The following is a 23,875-nucleotide window of genomic DNA, read 5'->3' as shown; positions in this document are numbered from 1 at the left end:
ATTCATTCATTTTATATCCTGCCTTTTTCCCATGAGCTCAAGGCGTTGTACATAGTAGTCCATCCTCCAGTTTTTCCCACAACTCTGTGAGATAGATTGAGCTATGTTATAGTCATCCAGTGAGCTTCCAATGGCCAGGGAACGTGGGTGTATCATGTACTCTTTAAAAAAAAGAAAGAAAAGAAAGATTCACCATTTGTTGGATTGCTCCATAATCCAACATTTGCATTTAAGTGACTAGTTGGAAATGGTAGTCTGCAGTGCCATGGCTTCCAGATTAGGCTTCCAGATTAGCAGGACCAGTTTTTCTTCAGTTGTATCACAAGTGGATCCTTTTAGAACCTTTAAAATTTGTATTGATCCAGAATTTAGAAGCGAGAATGTTTATGGATATATATCCATGAAGTGATGTTATATTCATTTTGCCTTCTGTATTTATTGCCAGTTTGCTTCTTGGCATATGTTAGTATTAGTGATTACATTTATAGCACTAATTAGTTTGGATTCTAGATACCAAAAAAGTCACCATCCCTCATAATAGCCTGAAGATATTATATGAATATATACTCAGTGGGTAGAGAAGAATGTGGACAAGAACACCATCCTTGCTTCTCTCCAACTTCTAAAGATTCAAGAAAGAGGCCAGCAGAAAGCTGTTCATGCAGTCACTTGAATGCAAGTATTGTTGTTCTCATTAGCTGGGATCAGAAAAGTTTCAGACTATACCTATATGGTAGCTATGTTTGAATTCAAAAACATTCCTGAATGGATTAAAAAAAGATTGTTTTCTATACCTCACTTATATGATAATGGATAAGATATAGCAGTTCAGCAACATCATTGATACCGTCTTTCAATTCTTCTGAATGTATTGTTTGTATTATGTTGGGGTTTTTAGTTGTTTATACCTGGGCATTAAAATGGTGAGAAACTAATGTTTCTATAAATAAATACTTCCTTTGTTATCTTTGTCTGTTCCATAATCTGAGCAGTTTTGATAAAACACGGAATGTTGTGCAGTTCCTTTTTTACAAGAAAGGAATCTTGCTTTGTTGAGACGCATACTTAATATCTCAAGGGCAATGATCAAAAATAGTAAACAGTGTAATTTTGAAGGTGAAAATTTCATACACCTTTTTTAAAGCATTAGCATAAAATAACTGCTAGACACAAACTATATTTGTGTCATTCTTGATGGGTTTTTGTCTTTACTATGTCCTAGTTGTGGTCTGATGAAGATCAGACTTCTGAAATGTACAGTTTTGTCTTCTTCTGACAGGTTATAGGCAATGCAGATGTTAGATTTTGGACAAAATACTCTGGGTACCCCCACCACTCTTCTTCTTGTAGTCACTGTCCATTGCTATCCATTCCCACAACTCTTTGGTTTAGCACAAGCTGCATGACCTTCCAAAGGGAAAGCACAACCTGTGCAGCATCTTTTTCTTCTGCTCATTCTGATGCAAAAAGGTCATAGCTCTTGTAACCAGCAAGGCTAAGGAGCTCCAGGAATTGAAAATGTCATTCCTAATTGATAGATGAGCCTCAGTAGATACTGACCTCATTGACTTAATTTGCCCAAACCATCGAAATACAATTTTGTGTTTTCAGATTGCTCAGCTTTAGTTTTCATCTGTTCAGTATGACTCTTCAAGAGGTTATAGATGAATAAAACAGAAATACAGTGACAAAATCGTATCTGCTAGAAAAATGTTGTCAAAACATTGTGGTAGAGGACTGAAATTAGGGAGACTCACTTTCAAATTGTCCGTGGAGAACTGTGCATGACCTTAGGTTGGCCATTATCCTTCAGTCTTGCTGCCTACGAGTTGTTATTAAAATGGGGAGAAGAGTCCCATGTGCAGATCCAACAGCAGGAATAGGAAACTTGATCTAGGAACAGTGGATTCACTTCTGATGATGCAGTCAGTGGGTGGAGCTAAAGGAAGGATGCGTCCCTGTGACGTTATATACTTTTATACACAGGAGGAGATAGCTGAGGAGGAAAGTAGCTTGGGGATAGATGAATTTCTACAATTATTCACTTGTTTCCCTATTGGGAAAAGGCAGCAAATCTTTGTCTAACCTCTTGTGGGCCAAACAGGACGATCTAGCCAGCCTAAAGTTTCCAATCTCTGTCTGAGAAGAGGGGCAGGATATAAATTTTAATTTAAGAAAAGGAAAGAAAAGTCAAATTAATAATTTTATTAAAAAATTCTTCCCTTGTTAGCAATATAGAACCTCGTCTGCTCTGGGAAAGAGTGGAAAAGTTGGTGCCAAGACCGGGAAGTGGAAGTTCTTCTGGTTCAAGCAATTCAAGTTCACAACCTGGCTCACATCCTGGTTCCCAGAGTGGATCTGGAGAAAGATTCCGAATGAGATGTAAGGAAAATATATATATTATACCCATTAAGGCTTTCCAGGTTTGTTAGATCCAGAGAGAGATTCTGAATGAGATAAAAGGCAAAAAATCTGTCTTCAAGTGAAGAATAGCCAGGTTCATTTTGTGGCCCTTCAAAACTTTTTTAAAAAATATATATATATTGGTCCATTGATCCACTAATTGAAGATACCTCTCCCCAAAGGGAACTTTTTACAACCTGTCTTAACTGTTATAGTGAGAGCAAGGAAAGCAGACTTTTCCTATATGATGCTGAGATTGATATAGATGTAGATGTAGATATAGATATACACCCATACATACATTCTTTCTCACACACACACACATACATACATATTCATCCTATGTATATGTGTGTATGTATGTGTGTGTGTGTGTGTGTGTGTATATATATATATACACACACACACACACACAGAGAGACATGCACACATACATACACACAAACACGCTTCTGTTTCCTAGTCATTTTAAATTATAAGAGCTATTTATGTAGGAAGACTTAAACTGAATTTTGATCTGGGAAGAATACCTTTGAATGTGTTAATGAAGGAATGTATAGGTAGTCCCCAGTTAACAATCTTTCATTCAGCAACCATTTGAAATTATGACGATGTTGAACAAGGAGACTTACGGCCAGTCCTTGAAGTTGTGGCTGTCAGAGATTCCCCATGGTCATGTGATTGCAATTTGAGTGCTTGGCAACCACCTCGCAATTACGATAGTCGCAGCATCCCGCAGTCATGTGATTGCCATTTGCAACCTTCATTGCCAGCTTCCGACAAGCAAAGTCAGTGGGGAAGCTGGGAGGAGGTCACAGATGGTGATCACGTGACATCGCGCCTAACAACTCCAACTAGAACTGCTGGAACTGCCATCATAAGTTGGCATGGTTACATGACGGTGCGCTTTACAACCATGTCACTTAGCAACAGAGTTCCTGGTCCCAATTATTGTTGTTAACTGACAACTACCTGTATTATTCTCATACAATTTATTATTAGTATGGAAACTATTAATAAAATTAAGCTTTTTATAACAATTTCTGTTTCAAATGTTGTGGAAATGTTTTATTAATATTTTGGATTCTTCTAACAATGGCTTTCTTTTCTTTTTTTAATGGTAGCAAGAGCTTTCTGACTGTATTTGCTGCTGGATGTTAAGTTCCCAGAACTTATTTTGTAAATCAGAATGCACTTTTTTTTTTAAAACCGGCCTTTTGTGTTACTTGATTACCTAGCGTCATCAAAATCTGAAGGTTCACCTTCACAACGTAATGAGGCTGCAGCCAAAAAGACTGAAGAGAAGAAGGAAGTTTTCAGACCCTGCAAACCTGCGGTGAGGCTCTTCTGTTGCTTGTTAGCTCTATATTTACAGTCTCTGTCTCTACATAGAGAACAATGATGTTTAGTTTGAATGGACAGATAAGGAAATGAATGAATAAGGCAGGATGTTTAATTTTTATTATTAATCGCTATTTGCAGATAACAGCAACAAAATTATTTTGTAATATTTCCAATAACTTCTTCCAGGTAATTAACTCAGCTAATTAAATTCAAATCAGCATATAATAACTAAGAGATTTTAGAATTCTTGAAAACTAAGTGACAACTGGTCCAAACAGGAAAGCTTTATACACAATGACAGGATCTTTTGATGGCTGAGGCCTGCAGTTAACACGGAGCCGAAAGAGAGCTGCCATATGCAGTGATAATGCAGAGTGAATTGGGTCATGACACAGAAATGGATGGAGTTAGGATTCTCCTCCCCACCCTTCCTTGAGTTGGATTTTTTTGGTTTTGCTTTGCTTTCATAACTGTGCTAAACTTACTTTAGGATACTTTAGGATAATTTATGCTATTGTTTTTATAGGACACTAGACAAGCCGTGACCCATTGGGTCATTGTATCAGATTTCCTTACCTAAACAACAAAACAGAATGAGCAAGGGCAAAAAAGCAGTGGCAGTGTGAGCAACTTACGACTTGCTATTGGCTTCCCCATTGACTTTGCTTGTGGGAAGCTGGCAGGGAGCTTCAGAAATCTCCTTCCTTCCTTCCTCCTCCCTCCCTCTGCCTTCCTTTCAATTTCAATCCCACGGGAGTCATGGGTCCTGGATTTTGGATGGGTTCTGTAAATTAGCCCATTTGAGGTACCTTGGTTCAAAAATTATTGCCGTATTACGCACCAGTTTGCCAAGTTGAAGGCTACAGGCAGGAGAGTTTTAGTAGTATATAGACTGAAGACCTCCACTTCCAGTCATTCTTAACCCATTACAGAAAGCCGTGGGTCTTACCTATGTAAATTTTTCTCAGGAAAACATCTTTTTCAATTTGCCGACATTCTTCTATGAAAGTCCTACTGAGTTGTGTAGTTAGAAGTCTTTAGCTCCCTTGCCCAGTCAATAGTAGCAGCCTTTCATTCAACAGATATGATATACTGATCCAATCTGCATAGATAGTAAATATATAGCCATTTCTTCTTTTCCCTAGCTGCATTTCCTCTTCAGCAATAGTAGGGACATTGCCTTTCATTTCTATAATTAAATCTGAAATCATAGTTTCCCACAATTGTAGTTTTCCCACACATTAAAATTAGCCTGTTTACTTATGCACTAATAGAAAGCTTTTCTGAAGATCAGCAGCACTTACTGCACCAGGCTTAATTTGATTCATTTATTAGAAGAACATTTTAATTTGTTTCCTTAAAGTTTCACATCTGCCTTTGTCTTCCCATTGGCAACATTTTGACTATTGTGGAAACAGTCCTTTTGTCTGATTCAGCACAGATGTTTTTATTTTTTGTATTACTGTTTCTTATAAAACTTATAGGAAAACAGTGGGAAAAACAAGCTTCTACTTTCCCTTGCCCTGATTCTTATTTATAATGCCATGTCATGCTCTTATTTCATGCTCTACTTCTTTATTTCTTCATTTAAAATTTTAAGTAAGCCACTGCTGTAATTTTAGTATCTTGAAGACCCAAGATAACTGGATTAGTTCCTGAATTAATGTTGCATTTTAGTTATGTCTTTCATTCCTTCAATTAAATGTTTAAATAAGCCAATGCTGTAATTTTAGTATTGTGAAGATTCCAGATAAGTGCATTAGTTCCTGTGCTAATTTTATATTTTATCATTCTTTCCCAAACCATGCTCCATATTTTGAGCCAATGTTGAGTTGCTTACTTTGTTCCTGTGACTGATCTTCAGGGAGAAGTGGTAAGCAGTCAAGTTAATTTATGGTGTAACTTCAAACCCTAACAAAACTTTATTTATATTTACAGAATTTCCCATCCTCTTCTCCCACATGTTGCCACTTGAAACTGCTAGAAATAATCTGTGCAAGCTCAGGAACTATTATTAGCAAAATTGGCCAGGATATAGCAGGCAACCAGGAGAGAAGGGATTATATGATAAGGCTAAATTAAGAAAGTTTATAGAAAGAGAATTCCATTCGATAATAGCCACATCCTATCTCAGGAGATGTTACATTTCAAATCCTGCTGTGACCTTTCTCTTCTAAGTTTCTGTTGTATCTAAGCTAAGTGTACAACTACTGTTTTCATACATACCGTAAAGTTTTCGTGAACTGAGTTTTGCTTGATTTAATTCTATCAGAATTAAAGCATTAAAACATTTATCTATGTATATTTCCTAAAGTAATTTACCAAATGTAGAATAAATGTATCAGTTAACTAACTGGATTCAGTTCTTGGAACAAACTGCTGAAATAGGCAGTGCTCACCATTAATTTTGCAACATTATTATTGTATGCTTTTCTTTCTAGGATTTAACTGCTTTGGCAAAGGAATTGCGGGCAGTGGAAGATGTGCGACCACCTCATAAAGTGACAGATTATTCATCATCAAGTGAAGAATCAGGGACAACAGATGAGGAAGATGATGATATGGAGCAAGAAGGAGTTGATGAATCTACTTCTGGCCCTGAAGATGCTAGAGCAGTGTTAGTTGTATTTTTCCTATTTCCCTTATATTAAAGAATCTTTGAAATTTATAGGATTATATCAACTTTGTCCTTTTTAGCATTCAGTTCTAAAAAATACAGTTTAAGAAAAACGTATAACAAACTGAGAAGAATGAAAGGCTAAGTCTGATGATAATGATAACTCTTCATTTCTAATTCCATAATTTCTTAAAAGACAGGTCTTTTACCAGTGCATAATAAGTAGCCTTTTAGAAAGTCCATAGTTGCAATTATTTTAATATTGTGGTGGATACTGAATATCGAAGCATCAAGCATCCTGTGAGTAATTATGGAATGTCCTCACCAAACAGATCCACTTTGAACCTCAGCAATGGAGAAACAGAATCAGTGAAAACAATGATTGTGCATGATGATGTGGAAAGTGAACCTGCCATGACTCCTTCCAAGGAGGGCACTTTAATTGTCCGACAGGTAATGCATCTTTCAGTATGCAATTTGTTCCTTTTCATCATTCATTCTCTCATTATCTTTTCCCACTATAATATTGGTCACAGACCCAGACAGTAGCCATTTGTGAATAAGCAGACTTGGAGCATGCAAAGGGAATAATAGTATTTACCTATTGTTTCCACTGTGTGTTGCATGCAAACATTGGAATGACTGTTGTATGATTCTACAGTGTTTATTTTAATCTCTTCTAATATGGAATAAAAGATTGTAGATGTTGTAGCAGGAACCTGGAATAAATGCCAGTGGCAATTCTGTATTTGTAACACTTCTAGTGGCATCTTAAGGTAAAAAATCAAGCGGTGAGAGAGCCCAAGTCAGTGACATAAGGATCATCTAGTTCATTTTAAATCACTTACAGTTACACCACACTATCTCACGAAAGAGTTCAGAACAGCTTACATATGTTTCCCAAGACATTTCCTATCCAGGCAGGTTTCAAGACCAAGGCAGCTTATCTTCAGGAGTAGTAATGTTGGGTCATAGTGTTGCTGTCATGAGATATTATGCAAGAAACGGTTGAGAAAATGCCTCTGTTGTCTTGAACTTCCTGGTACATTAAGTTAGGTACTTCATAGGGCATGAACCTTGCTAATTACATTTCTTATTTCTCAACTGAACATCATTCTTGTAATTGAGCCCCCACATCTAATTTAGATTTCATGATTATTGTTTAAACAGCTAAATTAGGACATTCACCAGAATGATAATTGAATGCAAGCATGATAGCAAGAAAAGTGATAAGGAGAATGCACATAGGGGCAACCCTAGATGTGATCTGTAGAAACTTAAATTTGCCAGTAAAGAAATTGGCTTTGCAAAACAAAAACAAAAACTAATATTGTAAGCCCCACTCTGTAGTGAAGGCTTGGTTGATTAATGCATTGGTTGAAACATTTAAAATAGATCATTTTGCTAGGGGCATAGACTTGTACACAGCACTTGAGCAAGACAAGTGTGCCTGTTTTTTCTACAGAGTACAGTTGACACAAAGCGTGCCAGCCATCATGAGAGCAATGGCTTTGCCGGTCGCATTCACCTCTTGCCAGATCTCTTACAGCAAAGCCATTCCTCCTCCACTTCCTCCACCTCCTCCTCCCCATCCTCCAGCCAGCCGACACCCACCATGTCCCCACAGACACCCCAGGACAAGCTAACTACTAATGAGGTATGTCTTGCACCACAGCTGGCTGCTTTCATAGGGTTATAAATGTATTTCCTAATAGCTAGTATCCAGAGAATTTCCAGCCAATGTCCCTTCTACTGCTCTTCTTCCTGTCACTGTCCCTTCACTCCCCCAAAATAACACATTTCAACTCTTATGTACCAACCTTCTGAACTCTAGAATTTTTTTACCCCAAACTTGCCAGTTGACTACTATTTTGTTTTGCTTTTTACAAGTCATTAATTGCATGGCTTTTGTATCAGCTAAACTGATTGTTTTATTGGTATTTCTTTCAACGCTATTTTGGGGAGAGTGTCTAAAAGTAATCCTAGGGTGATTGGCTTTTTCAAATAACAATATTGTCTGATTTAGCACAGTACTGAAGAATTGTGCACGTAGAGAGTCCTTGCATTAGAAAATGGTGCACTGTATTGAAAAGGAAGCTTTTTCCAGCCTAACCATAAGAGGATGCTATAGGGGGGGAAAAAATCTTAATGGAATAAGCAATTACTTTTCTGAATTATTAAATTTGTTTTATTTTAGGATGTTAGATAAAAAGAGCTGTCTTGGTTTTTAACATATAGTTCTGCTCTGACAGGAGACTATAAAACAGGAGGCTGTTTTCCCAGAACACAAATACCCTTTCAGTTTGCAGACTATTAAGAGATTTAAAATGTCATCAACTGGCAATAAAGAAGATATGTTGAGTTACTGCACATGAATTCTTTTAAATACATTAGATGTGCAAGTTTTAGCATAGGAGCAGTTTTGTTTTCAGAACATCCTGTTAGGACAAAACCTTACTCAAACTGATTCTGATACACTCTATTAGATCAGTGAAGCTTCTTTGAAATTGCTTACTGCATGGAGGTCTGCTTTCAACCATTTAGAGCTCCTCTTCAGATTCTCAAGTCAGAAGCCAAGCATGCCACAGCAGTAATTAGCTACTCCTTGTAAAATCACCACAAGATTTAATTCCAATTCCTAGAGAAGTTTTACAGTCTAAAAGACAGTTTAAATGGCATACAACTAGTTATAGGATACTTAAAACTGAATGGCAACTCATCTTAAGTAATGGGAGAAGGCAGTCTGACAACTAATTGAGTAATGTGCTGGTAAAAGTGTCTGTCACTTACATTCTGAAGCAAAGCTTAAATTGTAGTTTGAGGGTTGGTTCTGAACCCAGTTTTTGGATTAAATCTATCTTCACCCCTAGATTCCAGCACTGTAAGACAATGAGGCTCATAAACCACAGTAAAAATACCTTGTAAACAGCAATTAGATTATATGCCTCATTACTTCCTAATTGTAGTTAATAGTGAATTCTATGTCAATGCCCTTTGCTTATTTCACATTAGGGAAAGGGAAATTGTTATATATTGCTTTTTAAAATCATATAGAAGTTGTTAACTGCATGACATGTAGCACAGTGATGTTGCTTGTCCAGTAAACAAATAAAATATCAGAACGTTAATAAAAAGATAAACTTGTTTCTCTAAATACAGCAATTACGGTAAATGAACAAAAGTTTCTATAAACAGATGTAGATTGCATTCAGATGACAAAACAAATCCTACTGTAGTGTGTGCTGCTCTGATTACATGTGCTGGTTCCTCTTAAGATCAGATGCAGTTAAGAAATCATGAATAGCTTTGTCTATTTAATAGGTCATCCAAACCAGAGACTCTTGTTACTCTTGAAACAACCCAGAACAATAAAGATCGTGTTCTGTGTTCTTAGGCCCCATCCACATCTTCCTAGCCTCTCTGTGAGTGTAGCTCCTAGCATACCGCTTCCTAGTTACACCTACTATCAAGAGGGCTCATTATCTGATAAGTTGTATAATTTACACATTTAGTTTTTTCATGAAATGGAACACATGACACCCAAGCATGTATTCAACTTAATGGAAAGGCTATCTTCTTTTCATGAAATGAATTAAAATTTTATCCAGTTGCTGATCAATAAGTGCAATTATGGTTAGTGGCTTCATATCATGACTTAAGTAATTTCTGTGTGTAATGAGTAATTCCATTTCATGTAATGGCCAATTCTACTTAAAATGCTCTATCAGCAGAAGATATAAGATTGCAATTTGTACAGTGCTTTAGGTAATATGACCAATGGAGTCCCTTGCTGACAGCATAGCTTAGGTAAAGCTTACTAATATAGCAATGGTAAAGATCTCCCTGTTTCTTTTTTCCAATAAAGTTTTTAAAAAACCATATTTTAAAAACCTGATTTGCGTACCATTTGATACAAATTGATTGTATGAAATGGTTTTATTCTACTAGTAAAAGCTTCATTTATTAGCATAAACTGCGTTCTGACATTCATGCTCTAGTCAAAGTGGACCTTCCATATGCAGAAAAAATTGCAACAGGAGGCTTATGTGAATAAATGCGTAGTATGATCAACAGGTAGAATCGTGTACTATCCTCATTTTTCTCCTAATGTTACACTGTATGTAGTTTATTGTTTCTAGAGGAGGAATGTTTTATGGAAGAAGCATAATAATATGAAAGGAGCGAAAATCTTTTTTGTTAGAGGCCACAGTGAAAGATATCCAGTAATAGAGATTTACTAGGGAAGAAGACTGAGCCAGCATGAATGAAAAAGGCATAAAACAATTTAAATGTAAATTATCACTTTTTTGTGTGTAAATCCATATATGCCATACTTAATTTTTCACTCCTGTCATTCTCTTTCTATACTATGTGCAGTGTAGTCTGTACGATACTTAACTCACATATATGAGAAAAGGTTTTTTTAAAGCCATTCTAACAGTTTCATTATTTCATTTTCCTTCCTTATTTGTGTTTTTCATGTTTGGTGTTGTAACTATGGATGCACCAGTGTCACCATTTACACCTTTCCCTTCCTAATAAGCCCACTTGTTTGATACTGTTTTAATATTTTTCTGTGAAAATGATGGGGGAAGAACATGCTGCAGCTTTCTGGCAAGAGTCTCAGTTTCAAAATAAAAATTTAAAAGAGAAGAAATAATCCTAAAATTTATTAGAAGTTAAAATTCTAAAACTGGTAGCTTCATAATTGCTCATATTTGTTGCACATGGAGATCATATTTCCCAGTTGGTCACTGACAGTGTAGAAGACACATGGCAGAAACATGAAGTAGTACAATGAAATGAAAAAACAGAATTTGGAAGATAAAGTCCAAAGTTTAGAAAACAGGGCCTCACATTTCAACAGGAGGAGACTCTTCTAAGTTTTTAATGTAGGCTTTAGGACATGCTGAATACGTTCTGTGAAAGCCTAAGCAACAGCTGCTTAGTGGACGGACCTTGTCATAGCAGTACTTCACGTTTTGCTTGTTTTTAAGTACCACTAATGAAGCTTTCACTTTGGGAAAGGGGATGAGAAAGCTTCTGCAAATATGGCTGTATAGTAACAGCTAGAGGATATAATTTGTTTCTTTAAGAACTGAATTGTTTTATTAAGTTGATTAATGCATTTGAAATTTACATTGCAGACTCAGTCCGCTAGTAACACACTGCAGAAACACAAATCTTCATCCTCCTTCACACCTTTTATAGACCCCAGATTACTACAGATATCTCCATCTAGTGGAACAACTGTGACTTCTGTTGGTAAGTTATGCAAGTAGCAATGAATCAATGGTCAATTAAAAACAATTTTTTTAATGCCTATGTTTATAATTTTCCTTTATTTTAACCTTTCATTTATATTTTATGTAAAGGCAAACATAATTAGTTCCTGATCTTTTTCCTTAACATAATGTGTTTATGTAGGTATAACATCTGTCTATTAAGATATTTGTATGTTCTCTATTTTTCACATTTTTCTCTCTTCCATCCCTCTCTGCAGTAGGATTTTCTAGTGAAGCAATGAGATCAGAAGCAATAAGGCAGGATCCAACCAGAAAAGGATCAGTTGTTAACGTCAATCCCACAAATACACGGCCACAGAGTGACACCCCAGAGATCCGCAAATACAAGAAGAGATTCAATTCTGAAATCTTATGTGCTGCCTTATGGGGTATAGAATCCAGTGCTGGCTGCTACTTCATTCCTATATTTGCCTGAAAGTTGCAGGTTTATGCTTAAAATTAAGAAAAATCTATTAGGAATATTAAATTGTGCTGGTTTTGTAAATGACTTACTAACTAGATCTGGACCTAGTCCTACTTATGGACATGGAATTTAAGATGTTTATTAATGGTAAGTCTAGGTTGTCATGTTTAGACATGATATTAATAACTTTTAATGACAGGCCTTGATTCTAATGGTAACCTATGGAATTATTTACAAGATAATAAATATTTCCTATTGAGAATTATTTGTATGAAAATTCCTAGGTGTAGGGCTATAAAGTAATTCAAACCCATTTCTGGAGCCTTCTAGGTTTTATACCATGTTTATATCTGTTGAGTATCTAAACAGCTAAATATTCCAGAAATGACAAACCAAGAAATCCAAAGTCCAATTAACTTGTGTTCTGTCTTAATCTTATTTATTCTAGGAGTTAATTTGTTAGTGGGGACAGAAAGCGGCCTGATGTTATTGGATCGGAGTGGCCAAGGGAAGGTTTATCCACTAATAAACAGAAGGAGATTCCAGCAAATGGATGTACTTGAAGGTTTGAATGTTTTGGTGACAATATCAGGTAGATAGACATTCTATTTTGATAACCTTTCTTTTAACAGTAGAATTACTAATGCATTGTACCTTTATTTTACATTTACATGTGTCTACTTTCCTGCATCAAGAGCAAGTAATGTCCAGACTCTTTACTATATGATAATAGCTTTGATCTTTCCGTTTCATAGAAAGGGGTGTTTGATAAATAACACTATGTGATTAAAAAATGGCTGAATATTCAGGGGGGATTATGATACTTCTTTTTATGATCAAGGCCACTATAAAAAATTGGGTATGGGCTTATGGTATGATCCCCTTGTCTTATACAGCAATCCCTGCTATCCTTCATTATCCTTCCTTACATTATGTCTTGACTAAAACTATGCTGTTTTAGGACAGTAAATCCCAATTTGAAAACATTGCTACTGGATTACAAAACCAAACTGTGCCTTGATAACATGAGAACAGGCATATATAGATTGTAAGCTTTTCTGGCTTATATCTGTTTTGTGATGTGCCATAGTCCAAACCTGTACCAACTCAGAGAAGCATGGTAAGAGCAGCTCTAGAAATGAAGGGATTTGTCAAATAAGTGACTTTGTGCCAGTCCTGAAAATGTCATGTTAAATATGGTTTATCTTAAAATAAACTGAAATAAAAAAACCAGTGCTGTTGTAATGGTATGTGGGAATGACCTTGGGAGACAGGAGGAAGAGTCACAGGCTAGACAACTGTCATGCAAAAGAGATCTCAGCCCACAGAAACAGAGGAAGCATGGGAAGCATTTCAGAAGGGATCTCTCTAGTTTTCTAGAGAGTAAAAAAGGAGAAGAGAAATAGATAGAGAAGAGCACAGTGCTAGATTTGCCATTACCTTGATTCAGCAGCTCTTTTGCATTCTTAAAGATTTTTTATAGGAAAAAATTAAACATTTCGTGTTTTCATCAAATATAAGTATTCTAAGAACTTCATTTTTGTCATAGTTCTCTGCTTATATGTTACTCAAGTGAGAGTCATCCCTATCAGATGATTCTTTCATCTAAATAGATTACTAGGCCCTGGGGGTGGGGGATATTTTCTTCTAAAATACAATTTAGGAAGTTTCCCTTCATGTATCTTGTGTTTGGAATAGGAGTCATGTGCTGAGGTACTGTGATTACTTAGGCAGTTTTTAAAACCTTTTTTTAAAGTGCTGAATAAGTATATCTACAGCAGATAAAATTGCATGGGATAGAATCATATACAGTTGCTTCCATACAATTCCAATAATTATTGAATTATTATAAAAGGCCTATTTATTAACATAGTGCAAACCTTGTCCTGTTACCATGTTTTCAAATTGTGTGCTCACCATTCCCAATGTTCTCAGAGATGAATTCACAGTTCAAAATGGAATTAGCACTTACTTCAAATCACCCTTAATCAGAAATAAACTTATAGACTCCATGCTGATGTAGTGATCCTAGCTTACCAGTGTAAAAGTCATTTATCCTTCAAGTCAAGCTCAATTTTGATGACTTTGTGGAGTTTCATGTAGTTTTCTAGCCTTGCAGAAGTTTTTGCCTGCAAGGCTAGATATCCTGTCCTACTAACCAGGTGTGACCCTGTTCAGCTTTTTAGATCAGCCACAATTGGCTAGCTTCTGCAGTTTAATATTCTAGGACTGAACATTGGACCACAAGCTTTGGTACCAGATTACTAACCAAGAAATGAAAGAATGTGGGAAAGCCAACATTTGTTTGTGAAAGTGAAAATTCATTAGAGACCATACGTTCCCACAAATTATTGCCAGTTTATTAAGCCAAAGGGAGATAGGAGTATAGTGAGCCCACAGTTACTTCCCAGTCCTTTAAACCATGATTTGGAGAATTGGAAATAATACATATAAACCAATTGAAAATGACACATAGTCTGGTGTACTCTGTTATCTTTAGGTGTATATTTGTATGTACAGGCAGTATGGCAGGTAATAAATGAAAGTTTATAATCTAAACTTTTCTACGATGACTAAGATTGGTAAAGTTGTTGTACTTTACATTTGTACATTCAGCTTGCCCTACATTCTTTTCTTAAGAAAATACTTTATGTCTAGGTAAGAAAAACAAATTGAGAGTTTATTACCTCTCATGGTTAAGAAACAAAATCCTTCACAATGATCCTGAAGTAGAAAAGAAACAAGGATGGACAACTGTAGGTGACTTAGAAGGCTGTGTACACTATAAAGTTGGTAAGTAATTCATTATCGTTATTGTGAAAGTAATTCTAGGTATAATTGAAGTTCCTAATAAAAGAAGTTTTGGTTTTTATGAATAAATAACATGGCATAAAAATATGGCTACCTATTTCATGTTTTCAAAATAAATGCTCTAAGAATGCCTTGTTTTGTTGAGTTTATATATATTAAGGCATGCTTTAACACAAACATGTATAACTTGAGCATGAAGCTCATATTTTCCTCTTCCTTGGCATCATCCCATTTCCTAAAATGTTCTCAGATCAAAGTGTATAGAGAAGTATTTTCCTGTCCTGTAGATTGTTTAGCAGTTCTGGACACAGCAGAGATTAATTGTGTCAGTAGGACCGTATGTATTAGGAAGTATCAAGAAGATGGTCTGACCCTCTTATCCTGTTGGAGAATATATAAACAAAACACCAGGAAGTCATTGTCTCTGCTGCTGTCTCCATTCCAAACAGGAATCTTTCAAAGAAAAGTTGCCATGGAATTTGGGGTCTGGTTTTAGTTTCAGCTTAAAGCTAAATCCATAATAGCCATTCTCTCAGGCCTGGTTTTCTTTCTCTACCCATCAACATTTCTAATCATTTCTTAGTACTTGTGATAGTTGAAAATCAGTCCACCGCTCCACCCCCCTTGTATGCTTAAAAAAAAAACTTTTAAGAGTTATTGAATCCTTTAAGAATATGTCTGAGCTAGAATCTACATTTGAATGTTTCGGTGAAGAGAGAAATAGCAGTCTAATGAGCAGACATTTAAACATGCTGAAAAGTATGCAAGAAAAAAAATGAAAACTTTTTCGATACATTTATGGTGGACTTTTGCATTGTAACTGTGGTCTGGTGCTGATTGTTACGCTCTACCCTGTCTTTTTGTTATTACAGTTTTAAACCGTTTGATGATTGAATTATATTGCTTGTTTATCTTTGTGTTTTCATTGTGTACGCTGCCGAGAGTCACGTGTGTGAGATGGTGGCTATATAAATTTGATAAATAAAGAGTAGAGATATGTAATGACCTCTGTATAGTTTGGATTTCAGCTTCCATCAGTGCTAACAAAATGTCTAAAGGCAAAGGACTGTGAGGGGTGTGGGTGTGTGTGTGTATCTCGATTTTCTCTTACATTAAAAATAAATTCCCATTATTACTCTCCTAACAATTCTCACTTTCCAACAAATTTTGTTTTGAGACTGTAAAAATAATGGAAAGGACTTTTTAAGTAGACTAAACTTTTGCCATCCCTTTAAAAGCATTCAGTTAGTTTTTCATAAACTCTGTAGAGGAATACAGTACAATATCCTTGGGGGGGAAATGCCCTGTTCTTGTATGATTTATGTATGTGTTACTGTAATGGTTTAGATGATTTTGAATAATTAAAAGCATTGTCTTGTTCTAAAACAGCAGCTGGCATTTGCAGTTGTTTGTGGCTATATTAATAATAAATCATTTTCTAAAATATATTGCACTTTGAAATATCCCTTTTATCAATGAAAAAGTTTTAAATTAGTTGTAATTTAAAATAAACTTTAAACACTGCACCCTCAAGTACCAGTATTTTTGTTGTGGTTTTTTTCCCCACAATTCCATGGAGTAATTAAGACACATCTCTTCCAAATTTTTTTATCTGGTTACACTATCTTCTGATTGGTATGGGAATTAATATATGCAGATCTATATAAATTAATACCTAAGGGAGTGAAATGGATTTTTGATAAGTTTTATATGAAGAAAGTAAAAAAAAGTATAATTATTGATACATTTTAATGTATCAATATTAAACATATAAGTTAATTATATATTAATTAAATATGTAAGTTAATTAACTTAAGAGAATAGCGTCAGTTCATAATCTTGTGAATTAGGCTACATACTATCTAGTGTGTATATTTATATTTTCTACAATACATATTGAAACTTGATGCCATATCAGCAGTGTAAAATATTGTTTTATTTAATTAATTTTGCAAAATAATTTTTGCCTCTCTGCCCTTTTCAATTTCAGTAAAATATGAAAGAATCAAATTCTTAGTTATTGCTTTGAAGAGTTCTGTGGAGGTCTACGCCTGGGCACCGAAACCATACCACAAATTTATGGCATTTAAAGTAAGGATGCATCTTACCCTTGAAATGGGTTAGGGTGCCACGGGCGTTCAGAGTCTTTAAAGAATGTTTGTGTTCAACTGTTAGTGTGATCTGCTTGTGAATCATTTTAGTTATGGTATATGATGTTTTAAATAGGGACACTATTTATCAGGCAGCAGCAAGTCCAAATTCACCCAGTAGTGGTAGGAGATACTGCTCTCCTAGAGCTGAAAGATTGTTTTATATACCTTATATCTACCAAACTCTTGCAGAAGTCTTGAGTTGGTGTGATTGCAGCTAAGGTCTCTGGGTATTGAGTAAAAACCTGATTCTATATTATAAACTAAAAAACATTGATCCTTCAAGAGAGCCATTAACCATGATCCTATAAGGGAACCAAGGGCGTGACTTAACATCTTTTCTTGCTTCCTTTGTTTTTTATATGAGAAAAATTGCTGTGGTAGAGTATAAAACATGGTCTGTGTAGGAGGGAGAATGTACACATGTATTACTGGTGTCCCTTAGTCATGAGACTTGTGGCCTCTTCCCCAATCAGAAATGTTGTTGCAATTTTTTCTCATTACTCTATTTTCATTACTCTATTTGGCTGTTCATAGGTTTTTATTAAACACTGCTTTCCATGTACTACCAGGTTTTAGGTGTCATAGTCATATGAGATGAGCTAGGCAGCATTATATGGGAAATGTGTTCATTGGTCTGCTTAAGAATATTTGAGATGGAGAGAGTGGAAATTATTGAGAGAGAGATTAGGAAAGCAAGTGGGGAAAAAAGGGTTAGGAGGAAAAAAAACCACTCATTTGCATGCAGCCTTGAAGTTCTGAAAAAAATGACTAGACTCAAGGGTGAATTTTGAAACCTTGGTGATGACTCTTTTAAAATGTAATATACCCTTTTCTTTCAATTGGTATTTTTCTTCTGCATTTATGTAAAACAATGGATTCAATCAATAGCCTTACGAGGGAAATGAAGTGGCAGCAATCAGTCTCTAAAATGTTGCAAAAGGTTGTAAAAAGCATATGGCCATCTGGACTAAAACTATTATACACATGCAAGGGTCATTCTCACATTTCAAAAGTACTGTGTTCATTGCCATACACCAAGTGAAAACATTGACAGAATCAGTGAATACTGCTATCTTAGTCCATTCCAGATGAAGTATTTGCCATAGCTGTTTCCAAGATAATCACCTTAGTATATATATATTTTTATTACTGAACAGTCATTTGGAGACTTGGTACATAAGCCATTATTAGTGGATCTTACTGTAGAAGAAGGCCAGAGACTGAAGGTGATCTATGGTTCCTGTGCTGGATTTCATGCAGTTGATGTGGACTCAGGATCCGTGTATGATATTTATCTTCCAACTCATGTAAGTATGTAGCACGGTAACCAGCCAATTAACTCATATTTTTGATAATGGATAAAACATGTCATCCAAAAAATACTGAAGGCTGAAAGGATGGTATATAATTAATAATTTATGTCCAGGCATTTCTATCTAAAGGAGATTTATCAATTTGTGCTTTGGTAAGTAATGAATAAAAGACCTGTGTGACACAAATCCATTTCATCTGAGAAAGTGTGTGACCTCATTGATCATTTCTCAGACTGGGAAAAGTGCAGTTCAATTCAGACAGAAAATGAGGAATGCCTTGATGCCAACTGAGAGTTCACAGATATATGTGTTTGCAGATTCAGTGTAGTATCCAGCCCCATGCAATCATCATTCTTCCTAACACTGACGGAATGGAACTGCTTGTTTGCTATGAGGATGAAGGAGTATATGTCAATACATATGGAAGGATCACCAAAGATGTGGTTCTGCAATGGGGGGAAATGCCTACATCAGTGGGTACGTATGCTGAGATTTTACAAAATGCTTACAGAAAATGGTAGAAAGGGTTCTTTATCTGAAATTCAGTCACCTTGGCTATTAACTAATCTTAAATATCATGCCAGTTATCCAACCGGTAACCCAAGACAGATTGATAAATATGATGTTTTCTATTGAATGTTTATATTACTGTGTCGGAGGAAATAATAACAACAATAATACTGCTACACCTACATATTATTCAGTCAATCTGTACTTAAATTTAATTGCTTTGGATGAAGAAAATAAATAGACCATAGATGCATAATTACACCTACAACATTTTCAGGTGAATTGCAGAAAAGCAAAATATCCACACATCATGGATTTTTTTTTAATACACCAAGTCCAGAAAGAATAAATTTCAAGATTCCTATATTGAGTTAGATTTTTTAAATGATCTCACTGTATGCTATCTTGACAATATTAATAAGGAACCAATTTTTAGGCTATAGTATTAGACATACTGGGAAGTAAATAGTACTGAAGAATGAATATTATTTATGAGTACATATACATACAGTTGTACTCTCTGTTCTTTTAATAACTGAAGAGTTCTGTTAGGAGAGAGAAGATTGTACTTAGTTAAAGGCTTGCCTCAACTTTAAATACTCATGTTCAGTTTCTTTTAATGAATATTTAAATCAATAAGGTTAAGCATAATGACTTCTTTGTGTGTGAAAAATTATTTACAGGATGTAGAATGCACAAGATGGAGATTACTGTTTATTATTATATTTAATAGTAGCTTTTTTTATTTTAAAGCATATATTCGATCCAATCAGATTATGGGCTGGGGAGAAAAGGCTATTGAAATACGGTCAGTGGAAACAGGACATTTGGATGGTGTATTTATGCACAAAAGAGCACAAAGACTCAAATTTCTATGTGAACGTAATGACAAGGTAAGGTATATATATTTTCTACTTCTAATACTCAGTTTAGCAGTTTTGTAATTACTGTGGAGAAGAGGAAGAATGAATGCTGACAGCAATCCTCTGACATTTGAGTGTGGGCAGAAGGATTAGATATCCACTGTTCTTGATGCATACAGTGAACTCTTGATTACTGGAAGAGCAGCAAAGCTTCAATTAACACCAAAGAGCATGTAAGAAGTCTTTCCATGTGGTTTTTCTGCAGTGCATTGATGTTGCACAGAGGCTTGGATGTCACCATCAATGAAAAATAAATGTGTCTTATGCTCTTTTTCACCTTGCTCCCTTCCAAATGTGTTGGGAGTGAAACTCCTATTATTGGTGAATCTGAACAGGGTGGGAGGCATCAGAGTGGGAGAAGTCCTGGTCCTGTAAATAAATCTCAGCCGCGGGATTGTTTTCTGTTGGTTTCCCACCTCTGCTCCATTGTCTGATGAGTTTGTTTTCTCTTTGTCTTTTACTTCGCAGGTTTTCTTTGCCTCTGTACGGTCTGGAGGAAGCAGTCAAGTTTATTTCATGACCTTAGGCAGGACTTCTCTTCTCAGCTGGTAGAAGCTCTATAGTTTGGCAAGAGATTGCTGTCCTCTGGAGTCTTCATAACTTGGAATCATTTGCAACTGGAGTACAGACCTGCCGTGATGCAGCCCTACATGCTGTTGCGTGTGCAAGCATCACTGGTGTTGGGTTCTTTTCGTTTTTAAACTGAGGCTGCAGGATGCAGCTGGTGCTTCTTGCCATCGGGTGCTATCTGATTTGGGATCCCACTAGAGAAAGAATCAGGTCTCTCCTTTTCCTCCTTCCCCAGCTCCAGTTCTCCTAATGAATACGGGAAGAGACTGACCAGGAAAACGTTTTTGAAAGGAGGCAGGCAGGAGAAGGTGGCAGGAAGGTGACGTAGGTGGAGTCTGTGTCACTGAAGCAGGGGGCAAATTTAATATAGTAATATTAACAATGTATTTAATTGACGTTTCTTTTTCTTTTTCTTTTTTTGTAATGTGACTCTGTGGAAAAAGAGAAAGATGCAGGTTTTAAAAGTTAATATTTATAAAAATGTGAAAGGCACAGTGGTTTAGGGGAGGTGGGTGATTTTCTTTTTAAGTTTTGGCCTGGCCAAGAGTTCAGTCCTTCTTCTCCTGTGTACCAAGTTTTGCCTAAAAATCACAGTGAATGGTTTTTTAAAAAAACATAACATAGTTCATTTTTCTACAATGACTCTTCATTAGGCCAGAACTTGGTAATTTCAGTGTTAGCACTGCCTCGGTTAAAGGTTTAATTTTTGTTTAAACCTAAAATGTGCAACAGCTTTTACTACCAGCCTTTGGGGAAAGAAAATTCCAAACATGTTTATTTTTGTGCCTACCTCATTGTTTCTAATGCATACAATAAAAGAGGTGGTTTAGGTTTATAATTTTTTTTAAAGAACCAATACTAATATCCAATTAATTGTGATACCAAAACTATCAGATTACAGATTTGACTGTTAATTTCATACCAGGTTTTAGGCGGTTAGACCAGCAGTCACTTGGGATGATTAAATTAGATTAAGGACTGGCATGCAGTGACTTAAGTAATCAGTTTTTTTAAATATTGAGAGCAGTCTTTTAATGTTGTTTTTTACCAGTTTCATTATCAATGCAAATTAAAGGAATTTAGCCTGAAATCCAGAAAGTTTTACCTTTAACACGAGAGATTTAGTAACAGACGAGTAACAAAAACTAGGCGAATTCAGTAATTGTTGTAAGAAATTTGGAGGGAAGTAATGTTTTCCTTTTCTAAAAATGCAATGCACTAAAATGATAAGAATGTAGTTAATTCTGCTTATTCAGTTTTTTAAAAGCAGCATATGCTTGTGTTTCAGTGTAAAATCTAAAATCTTGGATCTTTTTTTCCCCTGTCCCATGTTTTCCCCAGGGGAAAAACTCCACAAACCTCAATTTTGTTTTATCCGGAAGATTTTTGGCCTTTATAATAAATCTGTCAAGACTAATACTTTGAAAGGCTACATGTGTTTATTATTTGAGAAGATTTGAGTGTGTAATTATCTGTTGGTGATGTAATAATGCACAGAGTCATGATTCAGTGATTATGATTTTTGAATTTTTAAAAAATATCTTTGGGGTAATTTAGTTGACAGTTGCCTTAAGTTCACTGTTCAATCAGTGAATTGGATTCCAGTATTTCATGGCATGACAATTAGGGACTTATGTGTCATTCTTCAGTTAAGAGGCTATGACAGATCAAGTAAGGTAGATCAAATTTCTTGCTTTGTGTCAAACAGCACCAACTGATTGAGCCTAGATCTCAGTAAGTTGTACTTAGGTCATCAGTACAATTGCTGTCTCTTTTTCTTACTAACTTTATCCCCTTTATTAAACAACTTCTTTAAAGAGCAGGAAGGGTTCCTCCTTCCCCCAAAAGTAATCTTGTATAAGACAAATAAGAACACCTTATGATTGCTGGTTTGGTTTTTTTAAAAACAAAATTGATGTCTGTTTTAATTGCTTGGGTTTTGGATAGCACTGAATGTCAGACCCAAGATTGCAGGTGACTTTTACTTCCCTTCATTTCTCCTAGCAAATAGCCAAAACATTAACTCTAGTTTGAATAGCAGAAAATGAATGGGATGCAGAAGATCAGTGTGGCCACCAGCAATGGGATCCTCTCTGGCACTGGAACTATAGCATAACATAATGATGCTCTTAGGAAAAGTTCAGAATCACATTATGTGGTTAAAACTGATTTAATTTTTGTCCTTGCCTCTCATGCCACCACATGTGTATGCGTGTGTGTGTATACACACCCCCGTGCATACTCATACATATATATCTACACACGTATATGTATGAAAACAATTAAAAAGAGACTACTGTTCATAAATGGAGTAATATTGTAATATTGAAGAATTCTGCCAGATTAATATGCTGGTGAAGCTCTGTACATCAGAATGAAAAGAAGATGGAAAAATAAATCCAGGGTGGCTAATTTTACAAGTCAAATCAGTATTATGAAACCACTACATATAAAATGTTGAAATCCATTTTTAAAGCAGTGCTGTTGGTAAGCATTAAGAATACTCTTAGTTTAGTTTAAGCTTTAAGTAATAATTTCTGTATCCTACGTCAAAGTAATTCTAACTGTATGAATGCAGTGACTTTATTTTTATCGTATGCACATGTTATGTTGGAGAAAATGTTTACAAAAATGGTTTTGTTACACTAATGTGCATCACATATTTATGTTTTATTTCAAAGTGATTTTGTGGGGTTTAGGTTTTCATAGTGATAGCAGTACATATTTTTGTGTTTTTTTTAAAAAAAATAACCCCAAATATTGCCAACTATAAAGATGCTTAAACAATAATACAAATGACAAAATTGCAGTAAAATTACTAATTGTAGAGCTGCAAAGCAGACTGGTGGCAATGAAACACCTAGCCTTTTTGCAGTGCTGTCTTTTTTTTTATGTATTATAAATTACTGTTTCCCACCCATTTTTTCCTTAAATAAAGTAAAAATGGCACCTATGTGTATGTGGAAAGTATTTTGAGTAACCTTTTTTCTTAAGAGAAAATCACTCTTTGAGTGAAATTATGTAGGATTCTTTAAATGGTACACTTTGTGAAATATATATTTTTAAACCTTATTTAAAACAACAAGGGAGTGATGTTGTAATGATATGTGGGAATGACCTTGAGAGACAGGGGAAGAGCTGCAGACAAGACAGCTGTCAGACAAATGGCAGCTTAGCCCATAGCAGGAATGTGGGTGGGGCAAGTGGCTCAGGAGGGACCCTCCCTAGTTTCTTGGGCTGTAAAGACGAAAGGGGAGAAATGTACTTTCAGACTTGCAAGATTGATGTCAGCCTAGTGAGATAGTCCAGACAGGAAGCACTACCAGATGGACTAATTTTACATTATTGTAAGGTTACATTAACAAATCTTGCAAGTCTGAAAGCACATTTCTTCCCCCTCATCTTTATAGCCCAAGAAACTAGAGAGGGTCTCTGCTGAGACGTTTGCCATGCCCCCATTCCTTCTGTGGGCTCAGCTGCCTCGTGTCTGACCATCCCTTGGCTGTGGTTCTTCCTCCTGTC

The 23,875-nt window shown here is 35.7% G+C and overlaps 1 protein-coding gene across 7 annotated transcripts in view; it reads left to right on the top strand.

The window, feature by feature from the left end:
- MAP4K4 (mitogen-activated protein kinase kinase kinase kinase 4) overlaps positions 1 to 23,302 on the top strand; it is a 149,009-nt gene extending 125,707 nt beyond the window's left edge. For 4 of the 7 annotated variants that reach the window (XM_088136604.1, XM_088136603.1, XM_088136601.1 and 1 more), the window contains 14 exons: positions 2,231 to 2,382; positions 3,642 to 3,739; positions 6,189 to 6,364; positions 6,697 to 6,817; positions 7,830 to 8,021; positions 11,512 to 11,629; positions 11,868 to 12,038; positions 12,522 to 12,665; positions 14,732 to 14,866; positions 16,875 to 16,975; positions 18,195 to 18,344; positions 18,668 to 18,827; positions 19,614 to 19,753; positions 20,252 to 23,302. In XM_088136604.1, coding sequence (XP_087992730.1) covers positions 2,231 to 2,382; positions 3,642 to 3,739; positions 6,189 to 6,364; positions 6,697 to 6,817; positions 7,830 to 8,021; positions 11,512 to 11,629; positions 11,868 to 12,038; positions 12,522 to 12,665; positions 14,732 to 14,866; positions 16,875 to 16,975; positions 18,195 to 18,344; positions 18,668 to 18,827; positions 19,614 to 19,753; positions 20,252 to 20,335 — 1,942 coding nt within the window. In that variant the 3' untranslated portion in view covers positions 20,336 to 23,302. The remainder of the gene's footprint in view (positions 1 to 2,230; positions 2,383 to 3,641; positions 3,740 to 6,188; positions 6,365 to 6,696; positions 6,818 to 7,829; positions 8,022 to 11,511; positions 11,630 to 11,867; positions 12,039 to 12,521; positions 12,666 to 14,731; positions 14,867 to 16,874; positions 16,976 to 18,194; positions 18,345 to 18,667; positions 18,828 to 19,613; positions 19,754 to 20,251) is intronic. The other 3 variants (XM_088136608.1, XM_088136605.1, XM_088136607.1) reach the window with 1 other exon arrangement.
- Positions 23,303 to 23,875: the final 573 nt, after the last annotated feature.

The sequence above is a fragment of the Python bivittatus genome, unplaced genomic scaffold (assembly GCF_059951505.1).
Source record: "Python bivittatus isolate LINGU-HERP-01145 unplaced genomic scaffold, Pbiv_v1 ctg000060_np1212, whole genome shotgun sequence".
In the NCBI taxonomy this organism is placed as follows: domain Eukaryota; kingdom Metazoa; phylum Chordata; class Lepidosauria; order Squamata; family Pythonidae; genus Python; species Python bivittatus.
This window is presented reverse-complemented; position numbering and strand designations above follow the sequence as displayed.